Below are 22671 nucleotides of genomic sequence, written 5' to 3' on the forward strand. Positions count from 1 at the left end.
CTAGAAAAAATGGGCTGTGGCCCAATATTTGTGAGACGAGTAAAACTCCTATATGCTAGAGCGGAGGCGGATGTGTCCATCAACGGGGGGTCATCAGAAACATTCCCACTACATAGAGGGACAAGGCAGGGATGCCCACTATCGCCACTCCTGTTTGCACTTGCAATAGAGCCCCTAGCATGCAAAATTCGGTCACACCAGGAAATAGTGGGATTCATAAGAGGAAACATGGAGGAGAAAATCGCTTTGTATGCAGACGACATATTATTTTTAGGGGACAGGGAAAAATCTTTAGAAACCACGATGCAAACAACAAAAGAATTTGGAGCCTTCTCAGGACTCGCTATCAATTGGACCAAATCCGAAATACTATCAATAGACACCCCAGACATGCAAGTTGCCAACAGAGAATTAACCCTGAAATGCACCCCAACAATTAAATATCTGGGAGTTAAAATTACGAAAGAGGTCAGTGAGTACGGGAAAATAAACCTGGAACCACTTATGGAAAAATGGAAACAAAAACTTCACATATGGAAAAAACTACCCATGACAATCATAGGAAGAGTGAATCTTATAAAAATGATATGGATGCCCCAATTACTGTATCTAATACACAACTCCCCACACTGGATAACACAAAAATTTTTCCACAAGGCCAAGGGACTGTCTAGAGAACTCATATGGGGAGGGAAGACACCTAGGATAAAATTAGAACTGCTATACAATTCAAAAGAAAAGGGAGGATTAGCCTTGCCCAATCCGTTCTCGTACTTCATGGCCTCCCAGCTGCAACATCTCAGGGGATGGGAGACAGAAGAAACACACGACGCTAGTTTCAGAATCCTTAAAAATCTCTTTAACGGATCACATTTGTTTGAAACCCTGGAACGTGGAGCGTTTAAAAAAAACGGTCAAAGTGCCCCCACGCTATTATTGATACATAAAATATGGTGGAAGACCAGAAACATGCTTGATATAAAAAACTGCACACAACATACCCCCATATGGAATAACCCGCACCTGCCAGAAATCAACAAGCTAAAAGGATTCCAAGGGTGGAAAGACAGGGGAGTTAGGAGAATGGACCAGATACTGGAGGGGGGGGAACTAAAAACCTTCGAGCAGTTAAGGCAAAACCACGACATCCCCAATAGTGACTTTTACAAATATCTGCAACTTAGACACGCTATACAAGCGGAAAAAAACACGGCGGAAATAACAATGGTAATAAATATAGTAACGGACATAATAGGAAAAGCCACCACCACAGCGGGGAAAATATCTGTACTATATTCCCATATACAGGACACGGTCAATGCACACAACCCGTTATCAACAAGAGCAAAATGGGAGGCAGACATAGGGCCCATTGAGGAGTCGCACTGGGAGGAAATCCTACAAATGACACCCAAGCTATCTCTGAGCGAATCACACAGAGTCTCACAAATATTTCTAATACACAGAGTGTACTGCACCCCGGCCTTCTTACACAATATAGGAATGAGAACCTCCCCGATATGTGTAAGGTGCAAAACCCACACGGCGGACCTAATCCACATGCTATGGCGATGTCCGAAATTGCACAGATATTGGATGGGAATAAGAAATGCAATTAACGCGGCATTTGGCATACGTATGGACTTTACACCATACGTGTGCATTCTGGGATACATACAGGATCTAACATTAGATGATCATGAAAAACTAGTGGTAGCCAGACTATTGTATATAGCCAGAAAAACAATAGCCCAGCGCTGGTTGGACGAAGAACCACCCACGCTGGGAGAATTCAAAAATAAGGTCAACCAAATTTTACCGTGGGAAAGGAGTATTTACACTAAGCGTAAGACCAGTCAAAAATATCAGGACATATGGCTGAGATGGATACACGCCCAGAGCAGTAATGTTGGATCAAATACATAGGGAGTGGTGAGCCGTGTGGGGAGGCACCAGTAAACCGGGGATTTACTAAGACATAACAACGTATGTAATGGATATATATAAAGTTTATTGGGAAATGTAGAACAAATTACAGACTCGATATACAATAAAATAAAGTGGTAAGGAGTAATAGGGAAAAGTTAAGAAAGGAGGGATTGGAGAGAGAGAGACCGGGCAACGGGCAAAAGAAATATGACCCCCCCTCGAATGCAACAAAAAATCTAACCCTGAATCAATAAAAGAAAACAGCAAGAAGATAAGCAACACGAAGACCAAAGAAGAAAACAAATATACGTTACATGAACTGTTATTATTGTTTACGACACAACACTGTGTTCATTCAGAGACAGTTTACCCAAAGAACAGAACGTTGAGAGAGAGATCTTAGGGGGTATGGGGGAGGGAGGGGGGTGAGGGGAAGGGGGTGGGTGAGAGGGGGAGGGGGAGGGAGGGAGGGGAAACCAAAGATTTGTTAAAAAAAATGTTTTAAAATATGCAAAAGGTGAAAAAGTTTAATAAAAAATACTTTAATTAAAAAAGATATTGATGGCCTATCCTGAAGATAGGCCATTAGTTTTATAAGGCTGATTAATCCCTTTAAGTCTCATAGTTTTGGTACATACCTTCATTTTCTCCTGATCCGCTTCCAGCTTTCTCAGAGCAGTTTCCAGATCTTTATTCCTTTCCTGTAGAGACTCATTTTCTTGTTCTAACAGACTCTGTATATAATTAAAGATACAAAGACATGTTAAGGATCCAAGAGTTAAAATGTAAAGGACTGCATCCAGACAGCTCACCTATAATCACAAATATTAGACATTACATGAACCTCAAAGCCAACTGGAACACTTATCGTAATGCCATATTATGATGGCTTTGCACACTGCATTTCTTGAAGAAAACAAGGTTCTTTGTGACAGCTCTTTGGGCCAAAGCCAGAAGTGTTTATATTTCACCGTGGGGAACCACAAAAAGAATAAAATATAACTTTTATCAGTTTGCTTAGATAAAATAAAATTTTTACTAAAATAATTTTTGTGCGTGTTAAAGTGATACGGTATTACTATGCTGATAGAATCAAATGGACGGTCCGTATTATTTGATATTATCACAGAGCCTATGCAATCCCTTTAAATAGAGGATATTGTATGATCCATTTGGACCTGCATGATGCATCTATTAATAAATATTCTCTATCGTGTCTCTTGGCCTTAGGTTGGATTCACATTCTGCTGCGGTTGTTCCAGGGAGAGACCTGTCCAGCCAGAAGGTCCAGGGAGAGTGCAACGGGATGCCCTCACTGTCCGACTCCTGCGGCAGCTCCAGGCCGCTGATCTCGGTCCGGTTGAGGTGCAGCTGCTCGTCGCTGTCAGACTTGATATGTTCAGGACATCCTGCAGCCACATGTGTTCCTCTCATGGCGGCTTCCAAGAGACTTCCAGCAGGATAAAGCTAAGCTGCACACACAAGGGGGTCACAGGAATGTCCCCACAACATTATCACACTTCCATGGTTGCCCGGTCATCAGATTTATCGCCAATAGAACATGTATGGGACCATCTAGGACACCAATTTTGACAATCTACATACAAGTTATCATGATCTAGAGGCTCAGTTACAATAAATGAAGACAGATATGCTGCAGGATACTATACAGAACCTGTATGCCTGTATGCCCCCGTATCACATCTTACATCCAAGCTAGAGGTCGTACAGCGGGGTCCTAGAGCCTCCATGCCCTCCCGTATCACATCTTGTATCCAAGATACAGTAGGTACAACAGGGTATTAGAGCCTCCATGCCCACCTGTATCGCATCTTGTATCCAAGCTAGAGGTGGTACAACAAGGTACTAGAGCCTCCATGCCCACCTGTATCACATCTTGTGTCCAAGCTAGAGGCGGTACAACTGGGTACTAGAGCCTCCATGCCTGTCTGCATCATATCTTGTATCCAAGCTAGAGGCAGTACAACAAGGTACTAGAGCCTCCATGCCCACCACTATCACATCTTGTATCCAAGCTAAAGGCAGTACAACAGGGTACTAGAGCCTCCATGCCCCCTGTATCACATCTTACATACAAGCTAGAGGTGGTACAACAGAGTACTAGAGCCTGCATGCCCATCCGTATTACATCTTGTATCCAAGCTAGAGGTGGTACAACAGAGTACTAGAGCCTTCATGCCGATCTGTATCACATCTTTTATCCAAGCTAGAGGTGGTACAACAGGGTACTAGAGCCTCCATGCCCACATGTATCACATCTTGTATCCAAACTAGAGGCGGTACAACAGGGTACTAGAGCCAAGGGATCAGTTTTTCACAAAATGATCCTTTTGCTCTGATATTGCAATCACTTATATCGACATTATAATCACAGAGAGAAAGTTTCATCCCAACTCCTCCTTCTGGGCGCTTGATTTTTTTTTCTGACAATGAGTGTATTTTCTGCCACAACTTTGAAGCTTTTACTTATTTTTTCACTTAGGTCATTTATTGGCCTTTTGCCAAACTATAATAAGCGGATATCACTGGTGGGAGATGGCGCTCCAACATCACTAAAGCATATCAGCACATCCATTGCAAAGCAGTTATTTTACAAATTAATCACATTGTATCAATGCGCCTGAAAATTCTGTATTAACAGCCAAATATTTATATAATAGACAATCAAAGGAAGCCATGCTTACAATATTGTGCTGCGCCGACGTCCTATCAATTTCTCGAGCACTTTCCAGAGCAGCCACCTGTGCTTCTAGTCGATCCACCTTCTCCAGACACTGCTGCCTCGCACTGTGCAGCTGATGGGTCAGTTTATCAGTCTCAGACTTTAACTCCAGCTGCTAAACATGAGGAAACGTAACAGTCAGCTTGAAATGATCACTACGTCTTATATTATTTTACAGATCTTACATCCTTTAATATAAACACAATCATATCTGGACAGGTCATTTCGAAAAGCTGGTCAGAATTACTAATATTGGCTAATTGGGCGCTTAAGTGTCCCACCATAAGATAGACCGTCTTAAAACGCATCAAATTCATCCCAATGACTCCTGCTGGATGACAAATCTGGCACACCTTTAAATACTTTTTAAGTTTTTACATCATATTAGCTGGCTTAGTTTATGACAGTTTTTATGCCAACATTTTGGTGCACGATGTTGCATTTAAGCCATGCCCCATTTTTTCAGCTAAGGCAAAAAATTGCCTAAGGGTGAATTCACTTTTGCGTTGCAAGCTCTGGTAGAAGGTTCCGTCGCAGAGGCGCCATGCATTCGCACCACTACTCCTTTCACTTCAATGAGACGGATGGAGATAGTCAAGTTGGCAACTTTAGCGGTCCTATTGAAGTGAATGGAGCGGTGGTTTGCGCAACCACCCCTGCAATACATTTCTGGACAAGCCATGGCTAAACTGCCTGCATGATAGATAAAACCTTTCTTAAAACAACTCATTTAGGTAAAAGAAGTACAATATTTAAAGGGTCAATGTCCTTTAAAAAAAAACAAAAAAACTTCTGACATGTCATGTTGGCTGCTGTGGTTCTTCGCCTCCAATAAGACTTTTTCTTCTGGTAAATAGAAAGTATATAGCCATTTAGTGCCAGCCTCTCCTCCCCAAAGAAAAGCAGACTAGAGCTGAAAAGCACAACTCGCAGCTCCAAACCATCGAGTGATCAGAAAGCGCTACTCATACATACACAGGTAGTGATCTGCTCCTCCTTCTGGCTCAGCTCCTCTTCTCGGGCTTGTAGCTGATCTCTGGCCGTCTGTAATGTCTGCTCTAAATCTCGGAGCTGCAAAGAAGAATTAGAATGCAAACAAAGATAATTACTATAGCAAGCGGTTGACAATGGGTGCTGGAAGCTTATCGTCATCAGCAGATACAGCAATATAATGTTGTGCACCATTATATTCACATCTTCAGACATGAGTTATTGTTATATAGCCTGAAGGCTAAGAAACTATGTATAAAGCCATCCACAGGTGTACTGTCCATTAGGTGGGACGGGAGCTCAGTTAACCCAACTACACAGGTGGGAGTGGGTGTTTGGCTGCTGCAGCAATTTGGCGGTACATAATTACACGACTACCGAGTTTTCCTAAAAATAGGACCCTGTCTTATATAAATTTTTGCCCCAAAAGAGGCACTAGGTCTTATTTTACTTACCTAGCAGGCGTGGTCCGGGTCCCTCCCGCTGGTCTCCGAAGTTCTGTAGCTCCGCCGCGCATCCTGCACTCCTCAGCCGCCGACAGATCATTACTTCCTGGTCATGGGGTTCATAAATCCCACCTCCAAGAAGCAATGGCTCTGATGGTTCAGCGAGCGCTGCTCTGAGCCAATCAATGCAGCGCTTGCAAAACCAACGTGACGGCTGAGAGCAGTACTTGCTGAACCAATCACAGCCGTCGTGTTGGCTTAGCGAGCGCTGCATTGACTGGCTGAGCCATCGCTTCCTGGAGGCAGGATTTATAAACCCCACAACCAGGAAGTGATGTTCTGTCGGCGGCCGAGAAGTGCAAGACACGCGGCTGAGCTACAGAACTTCGGAGAGCAGCGAGAGGAACCCCTACCGTGGCTGCTAGGTAATTTATTATTTTATTTATGTAGTCTAGCTAGGACTTATATCTCAAGCAGCAGGACACCCTATGATCGACCTACTCTTGTTGGACCCTGCAAATAAAACTGATTGTAAAAAGCTGACAACACCTTTTCAATAGCATGTGAACACCAAGTTTCTGCATAGTAAATAAGGTTCCTTTTACATGAGCCGAGCTTTCGGCACGATGCAACGGGCGCTAGTTATTCAGCTTTCGCCTACTTTTGATTTACATGGGCCAAGAATTGCTTATGGGGGTGAATGATCATTACTGTGATCAGGAAGATGTACAGATGATCAGCAAGCATTTTAATGTGAAAGTGAACAATCAGCTGATGAAACAGCTTGTTGTTTCTTTTACACAATCCAATGATTGGGCAAAAAAAAATAAAAAATAAAAATAAAACAGAAGAAAGTTCATGCTTGATAATTTGGCTGTGCAAAAGAACTTCATAGGGGTGTTCTCATCTCGGGTTTTCATAACCAAGATGGGAAAACAAGGCTTTTAGTTTCCGACAACCTGTCGAAACAGCCGAGAGCTTCAGTGCAGAGCTGTTTACATATCTCATTGAAGTGAATGAGAGCTATGGAAACAGCATAACTCTGTTTTACACTATTTCTGTAACTCCCTAAGTTACAGAAACAGAGTAGTGTGCGGTGCTACACGGTTTACGTAGCTCCCAATCACATCAATGGGAGCACTGGAAACAGTGTTGCACTGAAGAGCTCTGCTGTTTTAATAGTTACTGGCCGGATGGCCACTAACTACAGCAACGGTTTCTCATCTCTGTTATAAAAAGTCTAGATGGGAATAGCCCTTTAAGCTTTCTGCAATATTAGAAGTAAGTTGCTTCAATGATATTAATTAACTGTGGATTCAGTTTATTTAGGAAATATAACTTATTAATCATTTCCAATTATACATCCTAGGGATGGAGATGGATGAAAAGATTGCCCTGTTTTAAAGGGGTTGTCCCGCGCCGAAACGGTGTTTTGTTTTTTTTCAACCCCCCCCCCGTTCGGCGCGAGACAACCCCGATGCAGGGACCTAAAGAAAGCTTACCGGAGCGCTTACCTTAATCCCCGCGCTCCGGTGACTTCTATACTTACCGGTGAAGATGGCCGCCGGGATCCTCTTCCTCCGTGGACCGCAGCTCTTCTGTGCGGTCCATTGCCGATTCCAGCCTCCTGATTGGCTGGAATCGGCAAGTGACGGGGCGGAGCTACACGGAGCCCCATAGAGAACAGGAGAAGACCCGGACTGCGCAAGCGCGGCTAATTTGGCCATCGGAGGGCGAAAATTAGTCGGCACCATGGAGACGAGGACGCTAGCAACGGAGCAGGTAAGTATAAAACTTTTTATAACTTCTGTATGGCTCATAATTAATGCACAATGTATATTACAAAGTGCATTAATATGGCCATACAGAAGTGTATAGACCCACTTGCTGCCGCGGGACAACCCCTTTAAGTCAGTTCCTTCTAAGTTACAGTGATGGCAAAGAACCTCTAACCTTTAAGGAGCTTTCATTTTTGAACAGGTTCAACTCTGTGTCCTTCTGCTGTAATAAATCCTGCAGATCTTGTAACCTGCTGTTCAGTTTCGCTGTCTGAAGGAAATCAAGAGAAAATAGCACTGAATAAATATTATTATTACACACATAGAATAGCAAACAGAGCCAATGAAACCATGCGCTCATGTACTGCGTGATCAAAACTCATGTGATTATTATAAAAAGACGACTGGTGGAGAACTTCAAAACATTCCTGCAGCCAATTTGCTCATTATTACTGAAGGATATGAGTGATAGCAACATAATACACAAAAAATCGCGCCCCTAGAAGAACTTGCCGTTTTTCTACAAAACTCGTCCTGCAGTTCCATCTCAGGCAGATATACAAATGATTAGATGAACGGTCTTGTCACCTGAGGCCCTAAAAGTGGCTCCACCCATGCCTATAAAAGGCTCTCAGAGGCTCCTTGTGTGCAGGTAAAGTCCCCTGGTGCAAGCACCGAGTCATGACTGACTCCCAGGGTGACGTTACCCAGTTACCAGAGTCTGAGAGGAGGGGCATTATGGAAATGTGAGAAGCTGGTCATATCGAGGAATTTACCGCCACCTGGGCCGTTCTGACCAGATTGTTAGGTGGTGTTGGGACCAGTGGATGCTAGAGGGCACACAAGGTGACCGGGCTCAGGAGGCCCTCAACAGAGAAGGCTAAACAGGGTACTAGAGCCTCGATGCTCACCCCTATCACATCTTGTATCCAAGCTAGAGGCGGTCCAACAGGATGCTAGATCCTCCATGCCTGCCCATGTCACATGTTGTATTCAAGCTAGAGGTGGTACAACAGGGTACTAGAGCCTCCATGCCCGCCCGTATCACATCTTGTATCCAAGGTACAAGAGCTCAATAAAGTACTAGAGCCTCGATGCCCACCCCTATGACATCTTGTATCCAAGCTAGGGGTGGTACAACAGGGTACTAGAGCCTCCATGCCCATCCATATCACATCTTGTATCCAAGCTAAAGCCAGCCTAGAGCCTCCCTTCAAATTATCCTTTTGCTGTGATATTAAAATCACACATAGAAAGTTGCATTTGATTCCGACAACTTCTTCTAGGTGCTTGGGTTTTTTTTCGACAATGAGTGTATATTGATGGGCACCTAATTTTTATTTTAGTGTTGGTTGAAGAACACAGGTAAAGCCACTAAATACGAATTGTATTTTTTGTCCAGTCACTGCCAGAATTCTAACCCATATGTACTTGGTTGTAAAGTGAATTACACAGCAACCCAATGATGGATGGGAAGTGAAGATTCCCCTTTGTAAAATACACATGAATTTAAATATATAGGTGTGTGTGTGTGTGTGTGAATATATATATATATAAGCCTTTAAATTCAAATTTCAGCTTCCTATGAGAGGTATACACTAGAGATGAGCGAGTAGTGCCTTAGCCAAATATCTCCCCGCTCGTCTCTAAAAATTCGGGGGCCGGCGTGGGTGACAGGTGAGTTGCGGCGGGGAGCAGGGGAGAGAGACAGATCTTCCACCCGTTCCTCCCCGCCGCTCCCCGCCGAATCTTTACAGACGAGCGGGGAGATACTCGGCTAAGGCACTACTCGCTTGAGTAATGTGCCTTAGCGAGTATACTCGCTCATCTCTAGTATACACTCCAAATATATATATTCAATGAAAGGCTCTCACATACGGCACTTTATACACATATAGTGACATAAGTCACCCAAGAGGTCTTGTTGCAAAATAGAAAACAAACAAACAAACTGCACAATACACATTTTTGTGTTGCTCATCTATACAGGAAGGTGCAGTCTTCTCTTTGCAAGTCAGGCTTTTTTTCATCGTCGCACTCCTAGAGCCATGATGGTTTACATTTTTTCACCAACCCAGCATTATAAGAGCTTTTTATTCTTACAGAACAAGCTGTATTTTTTAACCCCTTAGTGACGGAACCAAATTTTGGAAATCTGATGTGTCACTTTAACGTAGCATAACTCCGTAAATGCTTTGCATATCCCACTGAGTCTGACATTGTTTTTTCGCCACATATTGTACTTCCTTTAGTGGTACAAATAGACCGATAGAATTTGTGTATATTTATTAAAGGTGCCAAAATTGGGAAAATTTTGAAAAAGATTTTTTTTTTTTTTTACATTTTCAACTGTAATAACTCAAATATGTACAAATTCTTGATGAGTTATATATTTCCATCTGTTTACTTTATTCTGCATGCACACTTGAAAAAATTTGGTGTTTTATTAAACATTTAGGAGACGTACAAATTTAACATCACTTAACATTTTGAGGAACCCCCACAAATGACCCCTTAACGAATTCATCTAGGAGTGTACTGCGTATTTTGACCCCACAGTTTTTCAATTAATCTAAGCAAAGCAGAAGGAAAAAATTACACTGCTTATTTTTTGGCAATTATGTCATTTTAAAAACCTTTTTGTTTTTTTTGTACAGGACACATATGAATGAAGATTTTCACCCCAAAATAGATAGCCCTGTTTGTCCCATGTTCAGAAATATACCCATGGTGGCCCTAATATTATGTCTGGCTGCACAACGGGGCCCTAACCGAAAGGAGCATTGAAGTTCAACTGTTTTTGACTTTTAACTTAAGTTTTTAACTTTTACGTGATCGCCATTATCCTTTGGACCAGAGACCGCTCCATTGGATAACAGTGATCATGTGACCGGAAACAGTGTACAGTGGACCCCGGTGACATCTCTCTGCTCCAGGGTGCACATGCAAGCTGAAAGCAGAGGGATTTTAAATCTCTCACAGCGCAAACCCTTTTGTGCTCACGCCCGTTGTCTCTTTCGGATGCGCAAGCGCAGAAGGCGAAGTGAGGTCCTGGGAGGACCATACCACCGTGGGACATTGTGGAGGACAGAGGTGAGTAGTTTCACCTCTCCTCATGGATCCGCTCCATGAGAGGAGGTTAAATTTCTAACTTTATTTTGCCTTTTTTTAAACGTTTCCTTGATTGCCGTTATCCATTGGATAGCGGCAATCACAGGCCTGAGGATCGGTCACCGCGGTCCCTGGTGACGACATCTGCTTCCCCGCTACCCTCAGTAGCCGGGAAGCAGGAGATTTCAAATGTCTCGCGACGATCTGATCTTCTGCACATGCTTTGCCATTTTTCCTTTGGTGCACATGCGCAGAAGACGGCTGAAGGTCCTTTTCGGACCAGATCTTTGCAGAACATCGCAGAGGACGGGGGTGAGTAGTTTCAGTGCCCCTCATGGATCCGTGAGAGGAGCAGAAACTAACTTTTTTCAACTTTTCATTTACTTTAATGTAATCGGCGCTATCCATTGGATTCCCGCAGTTCCCCATGACAGCTCCAGGTGGTCTGCTAACTTTGAGAACCGACAGCATGGAGCTGTCACGTCCTCAGCCCACAAGGCTTAATCCTCAGCGGATGCATGTTTTTTACATCCCTGAGGATTAAAGCCCACTTAGCTAGGATGTAAAAAAGCAAAGGAGCAGTTAGTAAGGGGTTAATGGCATTGTTTTAGGGTACATTATGTATGCTACAACTTTTATTAACTTTTTTTTTTTTTTTTTAAGTGAGGCAGACGGGGAAAATATAGAAATTCTGCTATCATTTCTTTGCTTTCATTTTTAGGTCATTCAGCATGCAGAATATTTCGACGGAATTCTATGAGATTGTGTTTTTTCAGGATAAGCTCTAGACTCAATATATCCCATTTTTGGGAAATATAACATTTTGATCACTTTTTATTCCATTTTTTCTAAAGGCAAAATTAAAAAGTTTTTAATTAATATTTTTAATGGCATTCACTGTGCGGTATAAAAAATATATTAAATTAGTTCTGTGGGTCAGTTTGATTATTTCAGCACCAAACTTAGATAGAAAATGTTGCAGAAAAAAACTTTCTTTTTTAACGTGAAAATGATGTATTTTCCTCTAATGCTGCAATCAAAGACCCCTATTTTTTTGTCACTGGTGCTGTGCTAAGGGAAGAATTGTACTTTTTAATGGTACCATTTGTTGATCCATGTAATCTTTTTGATTGCGAGATAGGTGGGGTTTTCACCCGAGTATGGGCGGTCCTTAAGTGGTTAAGGGGTTAATGGATTTTCCTGCTGCTGAAGACCTCCTTCGGGTCTTCATTTGTCTCATTCAGTCAATCATTTCATCATGGATTCTGTTTGAATAGCATTCACCTAAGCCCAATTCACCTCATCAGATCAGCAAAAGCCTTGCATAAGACACACTGTGGTTACTAATGTGAGGTTCATGGGGTTATTCACTATTTTAATGCGAGGCACACAAGGTTATTCATTTAGTACAATTAATAGTAAGTAATTAGCAATGTGAGGGGTTATCAATAGAGATGAGCAAGCCTACTCGGTAAGGCAGTTCCCGCCACTCCGCTCACCCCCCCCCCCCCCCGCAGCCCACCCGAGCCTGCTCGGATCACTAAGCAGTTACTCGAGAAGAGCGATGCTCGCTCAAGTAACTGCCTTACCAAGTAGGCTCGCTCATCTCTAGTTATCAACTATTCATGTGAGACACATACATTTTCCAGTTATTGCATCTTTACTGTTCGTGTTCAGCTTGGACCTTCACCTGATGGCAGACCCAGGGAAGCGGACCTTTAAAAGGAAGCACCGCTGCTTTGAAGGGTGCTTGCACCATTCTCATAGTGTGCTTCTAATAAGCAGCGCAGTGTATGGTCACAGCTGTTGGGCACTTTGAAGTAATTTGTTTGACTTGGGGCTACTTAGCTTAGGAACACTGAGACACACTGAAACATTCATATACCTGCAAGATGTACATCTGAACTCTTCCAATATTACTATTAGCTTGCTCTGATTAATTACATTTTGGGAAGCGTCATTTATACATTTGGAACTGCAAAATAATTTGATGTAGGAAAACTGTCATACGGCCTGAAAATTAGCCCTACCCTGATTCTTAGAAAAGGGGGGCTCTGGAAATATAAGTCCTACACTGAAAATAAGCCCTAGCTACACAACATTAAAAAAAGAAAAAAAAGCAATACTTGCCTAGCAGGCGCTGCACGGGTCCCTCATGCTGGTCTCCAGAGCTCTGACACTCTTGTTTCAGTCCTCAGCAGGCGACAGAACATCGCTTCCAAGTAACTGAGTTTGCGGCTGAGCCAATCAATGCAGTGCTAAATGTACCAATCACAGCCATTCAATGTGATGGCTGTGATTGGTTCTTCAAACGCTGCATAGATTGGTTATTGAGTGCCGCAACTCAGTCAATCAGAGCCCTTGCTTTCTGGAGGCGGGGTTTACAAACTCTGTTACCCAGAAGTGATGTATTGTGGGCTGCTGAGGACTGAAGCAAGAGTGCCGGAGCTCTGGAGACCAGCGGGAGGGACCTGGACGGCGCCTGCTACGCAAGTATAAGGCATCTCCGAAAAATAAGACCCCCGTGCCTCTTTTGGAGCAAAAATTAATATAAAAGACAGGGTCTTATTTTTGGGGAAACAGCAAAAAGCCGCTCATCTGCCATCTCATGTTACAATACGTCTATGAAACAATTATACACTCATGAGGCATTTACCTGGGATTCCATCTGAGTGACTGCATCCACATGTAGAGTTCTGCTCTCCAATAACTGTTGTCTTGTCTCATCCAGTCTTGTTTCTAAGGCAGCTTTCTGCAGGTATTAATAAGAAATTGCATGTAAAGAAGCATGTAATTAGGAGTATATTATTTAAAAAACAATATTTATACAATTACAGCCTTCCTTGTCTCATGAAGACAACCTATTAGAACATATGGTTGTGATAGAGAGGGTCTCCTGTTCAGGGTCCACACTATAAGTGCTTAATCCCAAGAGCGTATATCAGGCGGCATTTTCATGGCCGGCTGATATACGCTTCTATCTAAGCAGTCCCCCCTTCCATCCCACTCTCAGCCTCTCTCCTCCACTCCTGCGTTTGCAATGGGAGGGGCTAAGCTCCACTCTGTCCCGCCCACTCCCATTGTTGGCTATGGACAAGAGGCGGGAGCTTAGCCCCGTCCTGTCCACTCCCATTTCAAAATGCTGGGAGGGGAGGAGAGAAGCAGAGAGCCGGTGAGTGGGAGGGACAGCGTATATCTGCCAGGCGTGAAAACCCGGCCGATATGCGCACGTCTGAATAAGTCCTTAGCCATGGTGTAGGGTAGCTATAAGAAAAGAATTTAGGAGCCATCTACACACAAGTGCGGCTGTACTTGACACCCCAGCTCAATCCTATACTATAATTGGGGATAGTCCTGGGGGGGGGGGGGGAATCCCCACCAATCTAACAGAATAAGCCATCAGTGTTAACTTTTTGGAAAAACCCTTCAAAGTAATAACACATCCATAAATATTTAAAGCAACTTTTCGGTTTTAGGACAAAATTCTGTGAGACTGGAGGGTACAATACCTATAGTGAATTGTATCAGCTGTCGTTTGGCTCAGCTGGTTCTTAGTGCCATTTTCAGGAGGCCAATAAAGCGTCCGCCATTTTCCAGTCACACTATGTACTGCTCTGTGATTGGCCAGCAGTGATCACGTGAGTAGCACTAGCCAATCACAGAGTAGGTATACTGCACTGGTAGTTCTAAGATTATGGCCTATTAGGAAGTCTAAAGATGGTGTTGGCTATGTTGGCCGCTGGACCCTGAACTGGCAGAACCGAATGATGGCTGACAACATCAATTACAGGTAATGTACCGCTTCCACCCTCCAGTCTTGGGACAGAATTTTTCCCCAAAACCAAGGGAATAAAATATTCATGATAGGTCATCAAGATCAGATTAGTGGGGTCTACTCCCCAGGACTCCTGACGATCAGCTGTTCTCTGGACAATGATGCTACATTCATTCATCACCTAGCCTATGTAGAGCTGAGTCCCATTCAAATGAATGGAATTGAGTGGCTATACCAGAAACAGTCCCTATGAAACGTAGGCCACTGTGCCCAACACGCAATTAAGAGGCCATAGTGCTTGCCGAAGCACTGCAGCCTTTTCAATCAACTGATCTGCGGACATCTCAGGCAGCAGACTCCTACCAATCTGATTATTGATGACCTATTCTGAAGGTAGGTCATCAATGTTCTAGTCCCGGAAAACCCCCTTAAATATCTTATGTAAATTAATAGTTAATATATCTAGCAGTGATTTCAGAATAAAAAAAAACTAATCTACAATAACATCCTACACATAAGAAAAAGATAAAACAATTAAGGACTCAGAAGTTCCCCCTAGCCTCAATGTCTTGTAGTTAAAAAGTTGCAAGACCACAGGATATAAATATGACAGCCTATGGAAGACGCGACTGAGCACCCCTGGGATAATGCCCCAGTGCCTATTAGGCAACGTTCAACTGAGATGATCTCAACATCGTTAACTGTGATTGGTTCAAAAAGGGGATAAGTGGAGAGAATAAAAGGAACTGTATATATATTTGGAAAATGAATCAGGCGGGGATATATATGCTATATGTGATATTGGATATGATTAGTATAACCTCACCTATGTATGTCAGCTTTGGAACTGTCATAATATTCTGAAATGTTACTAAACGCAAAGGATAATAGATACGTAATAGTGATGGACAATGTAGGACACATCTTTGAACATCCTTGGGAACTCCAAAGACTGACCTTATAAAATGATATGGGCAAAAAAAATGGACATCGAAGACTCAAAGCCTACATGTTCTTCATAAGAACAATCATTCTGCAGTGCAGTGAATAGATATGGACTTTACTACTAACTTTGTACACTGTCTTGGACTATATTCACCGGTAGTAATGGTGGTAATACGTGAGAGAATTAAGGGGAAAGGAAATGGGAGGGGGTGGGGGATTGTTTACAATGATAATGTTCAAAAAATGTTGACAAAAAAATGACCAAAAACGTTTGATCAAAAAAAAAATTTCTACAAGACCATATGTTGTATTACTATTGAGCAAGAAGCTGCAAGCGTTAGTTCATCAGGGCACAAAAATGAATTGTTCACAAAAGTTTAGTCAATCGTCCCCTCCAGATGTCCCCTGTTATTTCACAAACATTACATTGAAAACTTTTTATCTGTAAACTGTAATACAGTTTTGTCCTAAGGGGAACCACATTTAAAATTGATGCATCTACCATGTTTCCCTGAAAATAAGACACTGTCTTATATTAATTTTTGCCCCAAAAGACGCACAGTCTTATTTTCTGGGGTGTCTTGTAATACTCACCTAGTAGCCGGCGTTCGGGTCACTGAAGCTGGTCTTCGGCGCTGCTGCAGGCTGCTGTGTAGTTTTCGGCAACGACAGAGCATTTCTTCCTTGTAGCTGGGCTTAAATACCCCGCCTCCAGCAAGCGATTGCTCTGAATGGTTCATCGAGCGCTGCGTCGACCAATCAGAGCCAGCGCTGAATTAACCAATCGCAGCCATTTATTGAATGACATCATTGAATGGCTGTGATTGGTTAATCAAGCGCTGACGCGGCGCTCCATGAACCAATTAGAGCAATTGCTTGCTGGAGGGCGGGGTATTCAAGCCCTGCTACCAGGAAGAAATGCTCTGTCACCGCCGAAGACTATACGGATGCCTGCAGCAGCGCCGCAGCCTAGCGTGAGGCATCCGAACACCGGCTACTAGGTGAAAATTTTTTTTTTTTTTTAATGTGGGGGGTGAGTGTTAGATTTCAAGTGCTTACTATTGGGGAAACACGGTATATACTGGTTACTATGTTATTATCTCTACCCACCTCTTTAAGAAGCTCTTGCAGACCTTCCTCTCCAGAGAAAGTTCCTTCAAGTGTCTTCTCCAGTAGACTGACTTTTTCTTGCAAACGAATGATTAAGTTATCCTTTTCTTTAGATTCTACTGCCATCTAGTGTAAAATAGCACAATCAGAACCCAAAAGTAGAAATGATAGTAGCGATGGCATAAACTGAGCAGGTTTTCTTTCTTCTCAAAAGCATATTTCTAAAGGAACACTAAGAAAGAAATGTATACACTGTAGTGAAGAGCCCAAAGAGGTTCTTTCAGTCTCCCACTTGTGTAACGTTTACCCTGATGCCCTGCATTACATAGAACACTGTGTAACAGAACAATGGGTGGATTGAACTGTCTTTAGATGATCACTTCCCCTTTATATAAATGCAAATTCTTCAGCACTGCAATGGCTGATTGGCACCATAGCATGTTGGACATGATGAATAGTTATAATTAGTACTAAAAGGGGGTCAGTCAGCAGCCTAAACAACTGTTTGTAATGTGTGTAGGAGTCATACCTTAGATTTCAGCTGTTCATGCTGCAGCTTTAAAGTTTCGTATTCATCCTGAATCTCATTCAGTCTCTTCTCGCTGCTAGAGGCTCCGGACTGGGCCTAAGTACAGAGGCAATACAGTAAGAGCAATATGGAATCAAATGCAGTGCTCCATGAAAAAACTGATGTATGGTCCTATACACAGAGGCTCCGGATTGAGCTCTACTACAGAGGCAATACTCTAAGGGCCCATTCACACAGGCATATGCAAGTTGCAACTCGCATAGGACAGCACACAGACACATGCCATGTCCTCCGTGTGCTGTCAGATACCAGTGGGCAGTGGACATTGCATGTCTGATTCTCGTCCACCATATGGACCAAAATAAGACATGCTTCGATTGTTTTTCACATGGATCATCGCCTGTGTGAATAGCCTAACTAGCTATAATGAGCCTGTGTGTTGTCTGGACAGCACACAGATAGAAAATTCCCCCATGTGAATAGGAACTAAGAGTATCAAATGCAGTACTCTATATAAAAAAATGGAAGCATGTTTCTAGAAAGTCTTTTAAATGACCCTCTAACCTAGGGCAACTGGACCCCCAAACAGTCCCCAGGGCCTTGTGAAAAAACGCATAAGATAAAAAATGGCATTACGGAAATGGAACATTAAAGGGGTTGTACTAACTTGTAATCTCTTTCAGAATCAGGTTCCTCGTTCTAGATCATAGAGAGGGGTCCCGATTGGCGGACCCTGCTCTATGATATTCATATTCCCTAACAGGGCATATTAACAGGAATTATGCACAACCCATTGAAGCTAAAGTTTGACAACACATTTCAATGACCTTCTGCAAGTCCAGAGACAGCCGCTGGATAAAGTCCTGGAGCTCCTGCTGTCTCTGTTCCAGCTCTGTTATCTTCTCCTCTGCACCTTCCTGAGCTGCTGCCAGTTCTGTCCTGTAGAACGAGAACATGAGACCATTTAAGCACAGATATGCTATACTATGAGTAGACCATGATTTTTTTAGGCACGTGTGACTCTATTCTCCATGCAGCACTTCAGACTCATACAAGGTGCCTTCTCCTGCTGCTCACCTCTTCTCAGCCAGCTTGGAGTTTTCTTCCTGGAGTTGCTGAAGGTCTTCCTTGAGTTTATCTGAGAGACGCTGGGTGTCCTGAACCGCTGCCTGAGAGATCTCTGCTTCCATCCGCTTTACCTCCAAGTCTTTTTCAGCTTTGCTAAGCAATTCTTCTTTCTTTAGCAGCTGAAAATGTTAGCCCAAAAGCAAAGGTTTCCATGAGACCAAGCAAAGATTCTATGCAAAGAAGCTTTAATAAAAGCGTTCCTCACTCTCTTTATCCTTCCCCATATAGAAACAAAGCCAGCTATGGAAATGTAAAAAGAACAGAGATTTCATTTCAAAAGTAACAGAAAATGCTTGAAAACAAGAGAAGAATGACTGCTGGGGTCGGAAGGCTTCTTGTGAAATGATCTCTAACATCCAAGATCTATAGAGTGAGTTAAAGACAGTAATACACTAAAAAAATGTAACTTCACTTTATAAAAAGTTTTGACATGTCATAGGGACATGTCAAAAGTTTTGATTGCTGGGGATCTAGCTTCAAAGAACCCCACCGATCGCTAGAATGAGCCAGCTGAAGAGCTCATCCGTGCCCGGGCAATAGAAAGTCTAATAGCCTGTCTTGAGCTAGCGAGCAGTGACAGCACTTAGGCGAGTGGTTCAGCTGACTCATTCTAGCAATCGGTAGGGATCTCAGCAGCTATACCACCAGCGATCAGAACTTTTAACATGTCCCTATGACATAGAATCAGAAAATGGTAGAGTTGGAAGGGACCTCCAGGGTCATCGGGTCCAACCCCCTGCTCAGTGCAGGATTCACTAAATCATCCCAGACAGATATTTGTCCAGCCTCTGTTTGAACACTTCCATTGAAGGAGAACTCCCCACCTCCCATGGTAACCTGTTCCACTCATTGATCACCCTCACTGTCTAATATCTAATTTGTGTTCTCCCTTTCAGTTTCATCCCATTGCTTCTAGTCTTTCCTTGTACAAATGAGAATAGGGCTGATCCCTCTGCACTGTGACAGCCCTTCAGATATTTGTAGTCTGCTATGAAGTCTCCTCTCAGCTTTCCTTTTTGCAAGCTAAACATTCTCAGATCCTTTAACCGTTCCTCATAGGACATGATTTGCAGACAGCTTACCATCTTGGTAACTCTTCTCCGAACTTGCTCCAGTTTGTCTATGTCTTTTTTAAAGTGGGGTGCCCAGAACCGGACACAGTATACCAGATGAGGTCTGGACATATCAAAAGTTATCAAGATCAACATTTGAGATCAACAACCCTGCTGGTCGCCTACTGTCTATATCCTGTAATATCATAGCGCTTTAGAAAGACATCTAGTCCCCTATTAAACTCCTCTATAGATTTTGCCATCACCACATCCTCAGGCAGAGAGTTCCACAGTCTCACTGCTCTTACAGTAAAGAACCCCCTTCTGTGTTGGTGATGGAATCTGCTTTCTTCTAGACGTAGCGGATGCCCTCTTGTTACCTTCGTAGTCCTGGATATAAACAGATCATTGGAGAGATCCTTGTATTGTCCCCTCATGTATTTATACATAGTTATTTGGTCGCCCCTTAGCCGTCTTTTTTCCAGAGTTAATAATCCCAATTTTGATAGCCTCTCTGGGTATTCCAGTCCTCCCATTCCGTCTATTAATTTAGTTGCCCTTCTTTGAACCCCCTCAAGCACTGTAACATCCTTCCTGAGCACCGGTGACCACAACTGTGCGCAGTATTCCATGTGGGGCCTGACAAGTGCCTTGTTAATTCATGTGACATACAATTATTTACTTATTAGGGGGATTCCGGGGCTTTTTGAACTGATCACTTAACCTCTGGATAGGTCATCAGTAGTTGACAGATGGGGGTCTGCCACTCAGAAGTCATCAGTGGTCACAGTAGTAGGATGGAGCACCAGCTTCACTCCCAATGAAATCAATTGGAGCTCTACGCCTGTCTTCCACTTCCTGCTTCTCTTATAGTCAAGACAGAATGTGACGTCCTGACTATAAGAGAAGCAGGAAGTGTAAGAGAAACACAGAGCACCCATTGATTTTATTGGGAGTGAAGCCAGAACACCCATTTTCTGCTGTTACCACTGACATCCGGCTCGCTGCACTGACAGCGGGCCAAATGATCAGCAGATGGATGGGGGTCCCGAACAACAGACCCCAATCGATCAACTACTGATGACTTATTTAGAGAATAGATCATCAGTACAAACACCCTGAAATATCTCTTTAGGCCTAATTCCCACGGGCGGATTTCCGCTGTGTATTACGTGGCGGAAATCTATTGAACCTAATAGCGCAATGCTCACGATGCGGAATTCCATCGCAGAATTCCGCCCCATGAAAGCGCCCGCAATCACCCGCGGGCGTATGCGTGGACGGCTTCCATTGCAGTCAATGGATGCCGTCTGTCATGCTATCTTCCACTGTAGCACAGCGGAAGATAGCGTGAAATCGCTTCCCCACCCACCGCGTCATGTGACGCTGTGGGCGTGTCATATGACGTGACCGGTGTGTCACATGACACTGCTGGCGCATCATGCGCTCCACTGCGCATGCGTGCTGGAGCGTCATGCGGGACGTCGTGTGGCGGATCCGGAGGTAAGTATGGTGTCTCTCTGGGGGCGCCGTGACAGACTCCGCTGCGGAATTCCTGTTACGGCCGTGGGCACTAGGCCTTAAAGAGACGTGACTGGTGAATCTTCTATATATATAAAATTGAATGTATGCGTGTCTGTCTGTCTGTGTGTGTGTGTTTGTCCTTTATGCGCTGCTACACCATTCATCCGATCGCCATGGGAAGTTGTTGAGTACACTCCTGGGAAGATTATAGGCATAGTACAACTATCCTACGATAAATGGCGCGCGTGCGTGCGTCGTCGACAGTTACGCCCCCCCCCCACGTAGATCGTTTGATTTCCATCACTGCCACTAATTCTCTCACTTCGCGATGTCGTAGAAACATGAAATTTGGCATGAGCATTGATTATGTCATAAATAGGAAAAGGTAATGGGTCCCAACTCGATTATTCAATTCTAAGCGCCAAAGAATTAGCGTCCAAATTTTACGTACGGAATGTAATTTTCTCACATAGAAACATGAAATTTGGCACGGGCATTGATTATGTCATAAATAGGAAACGCTAATGGGTCCCAACTCGATTATTCAATTCTATGTGCAAAAGAATTAGTGTCCAAATTTTACGTACGGAATCTAATTCTCTCACTTCCTGATATATATAAATGAATGTCTGTCTGTCTGTCCTTTATGCATTACTACACCATTCCTCCAATTGCCATGAGACTTTGGGAAGTTGCTGAGTACACTCCAGGGAAGGTGGCGCGTACGAGCATCGTCAACAGTTATGCCCCCCAGACAAAGATCGTTTGATTTCCATCTCAAGCACAAAAGCAAAAGGCATTACGACCAACGGGATGAGTGTTCAACCACAAAATGATGCATCCGCCGAACGTTTCGCAAGACAATTGCTGGATATTGAGAATGCTGAGGTAAAATGAAAGCTGTGCTGTGATTGGTTGCTATTTCTTATACTGCTGAGGTAACATATAAGCTGTGCTGTGATTGGTTGCTATATATTATACTGCTGAGGTAACATGAAAGCTGCGCTGCGATATGTTGCTATATATTATACCACTGAGGTAACATGAAACCTGCGCTGTGATTGGTTGCTATATATAATACCGCAGAGGTAAAATGAATGCTGCGCTGTGATTGGTTGCTATTTTTTATATTGCTGAGGCAGAATAAAAGTTGCGCTGTGATTGGTTGTTATTTCTCTTACTGCTGACGTAACATGAAAGCTGTGCTGTGATTGGTTGTTATATTTTATACTGCTAAGGTAACATAAAAGCTGCGCTGTGATTTGGTGTTATATATTATAAAGCTGAGGTAAAATGTAAGCTGCGCTGCGATTGGTTATTATCTAGATATATAAAAACGATGGAATGTATGTCTGTCTGTCTTCGCAGCAACGTGCGACGGATAAGCTAGTATAATATAAATATGAAATAGATAAACTAAATATCAAATAAGATGCAGTCCACTGCTCTCACCATGTGTTTGATTTTTGCAATTTCTTGTTGCTGAAAAACTTCCAACTCATCAAGATCTTCTCGCTTTTGGAACAAAGAGATATTCTGCTTTTTCATAAGTTCCATTTGGTCAGAAAGCTTTATTTTTTCCTTGAAGTAACAAACAAAAGCATTTATTAA

At 43.1% G+C, this 22671-nt stretch overlaps 1 protein-coding gene across 5 annotated transcripts in view; it reads right to left on the reverse strand.

Annotated features, from left to right (window-relative positions):
• GOLGA1 (golgin A1) overlaps window positions 1-22671 on the reverse strand; it is a 66143-nt gene that overhangs the window by 25831 nt on the left and 17641 nt on the right. For all 5 annotated transcript variants that reach the window (XM_066580747.1, XM_066580746.1, XM_066580745.1 and 2 more), the window contains 10 exons: window positions 22513-22641; window positions 18434-18603; window positions 18184-18295; window positions 17357-17452; window positions 16828-16953; window positions 13654-13749; window positions 8062-8157; window positions 5648-5743; window positions 4635-4787; window positions 2568-2663 (listed from right to left, as the gene is read on the reverse strand). In XM_066580747.1, the coding sequence (XP_066436844.1) occupies window positions 2568-2663; window positions 4635-4787; window positions 5648-5743; window positions 8062-8157; window positions 13654-13749; window positions 16828-16953; window positions 17357-17452; window positions 18184-18295; window positions 18434-18603; window positions 22513-22641 (1170 nt within the window). The remainder of the gene's footprint in view (window positions 1-2567; window positions 2664-4634; window positions 4788-5647; window positions 5744-8061; window positions 8158-13653; window positions 13750-16827; window positions 16954-17356; window positions 17453-18183; window positions 18296-18433; window positions 18604-22512; window positions 22642-22671) is intronic.

The sequence above is a fragment of the Eleutherodactylus coqui genome, chromosome 10 (genome assembly GCF_035609145.1).
Source record: "Eleutherodactylus coqui strain aEleCoq1 chromosome 10, aEleCoq1.hap1, whole genome shotgun sequence".
Classification (NCBI taxonomy): domain Eukaryota; kingdom Metazoa; phylum Chordata; class Amphibia; order Anura; family Eleutherodactylidae; genus Eleutherodactylus; species Eleutherodactylus coqui.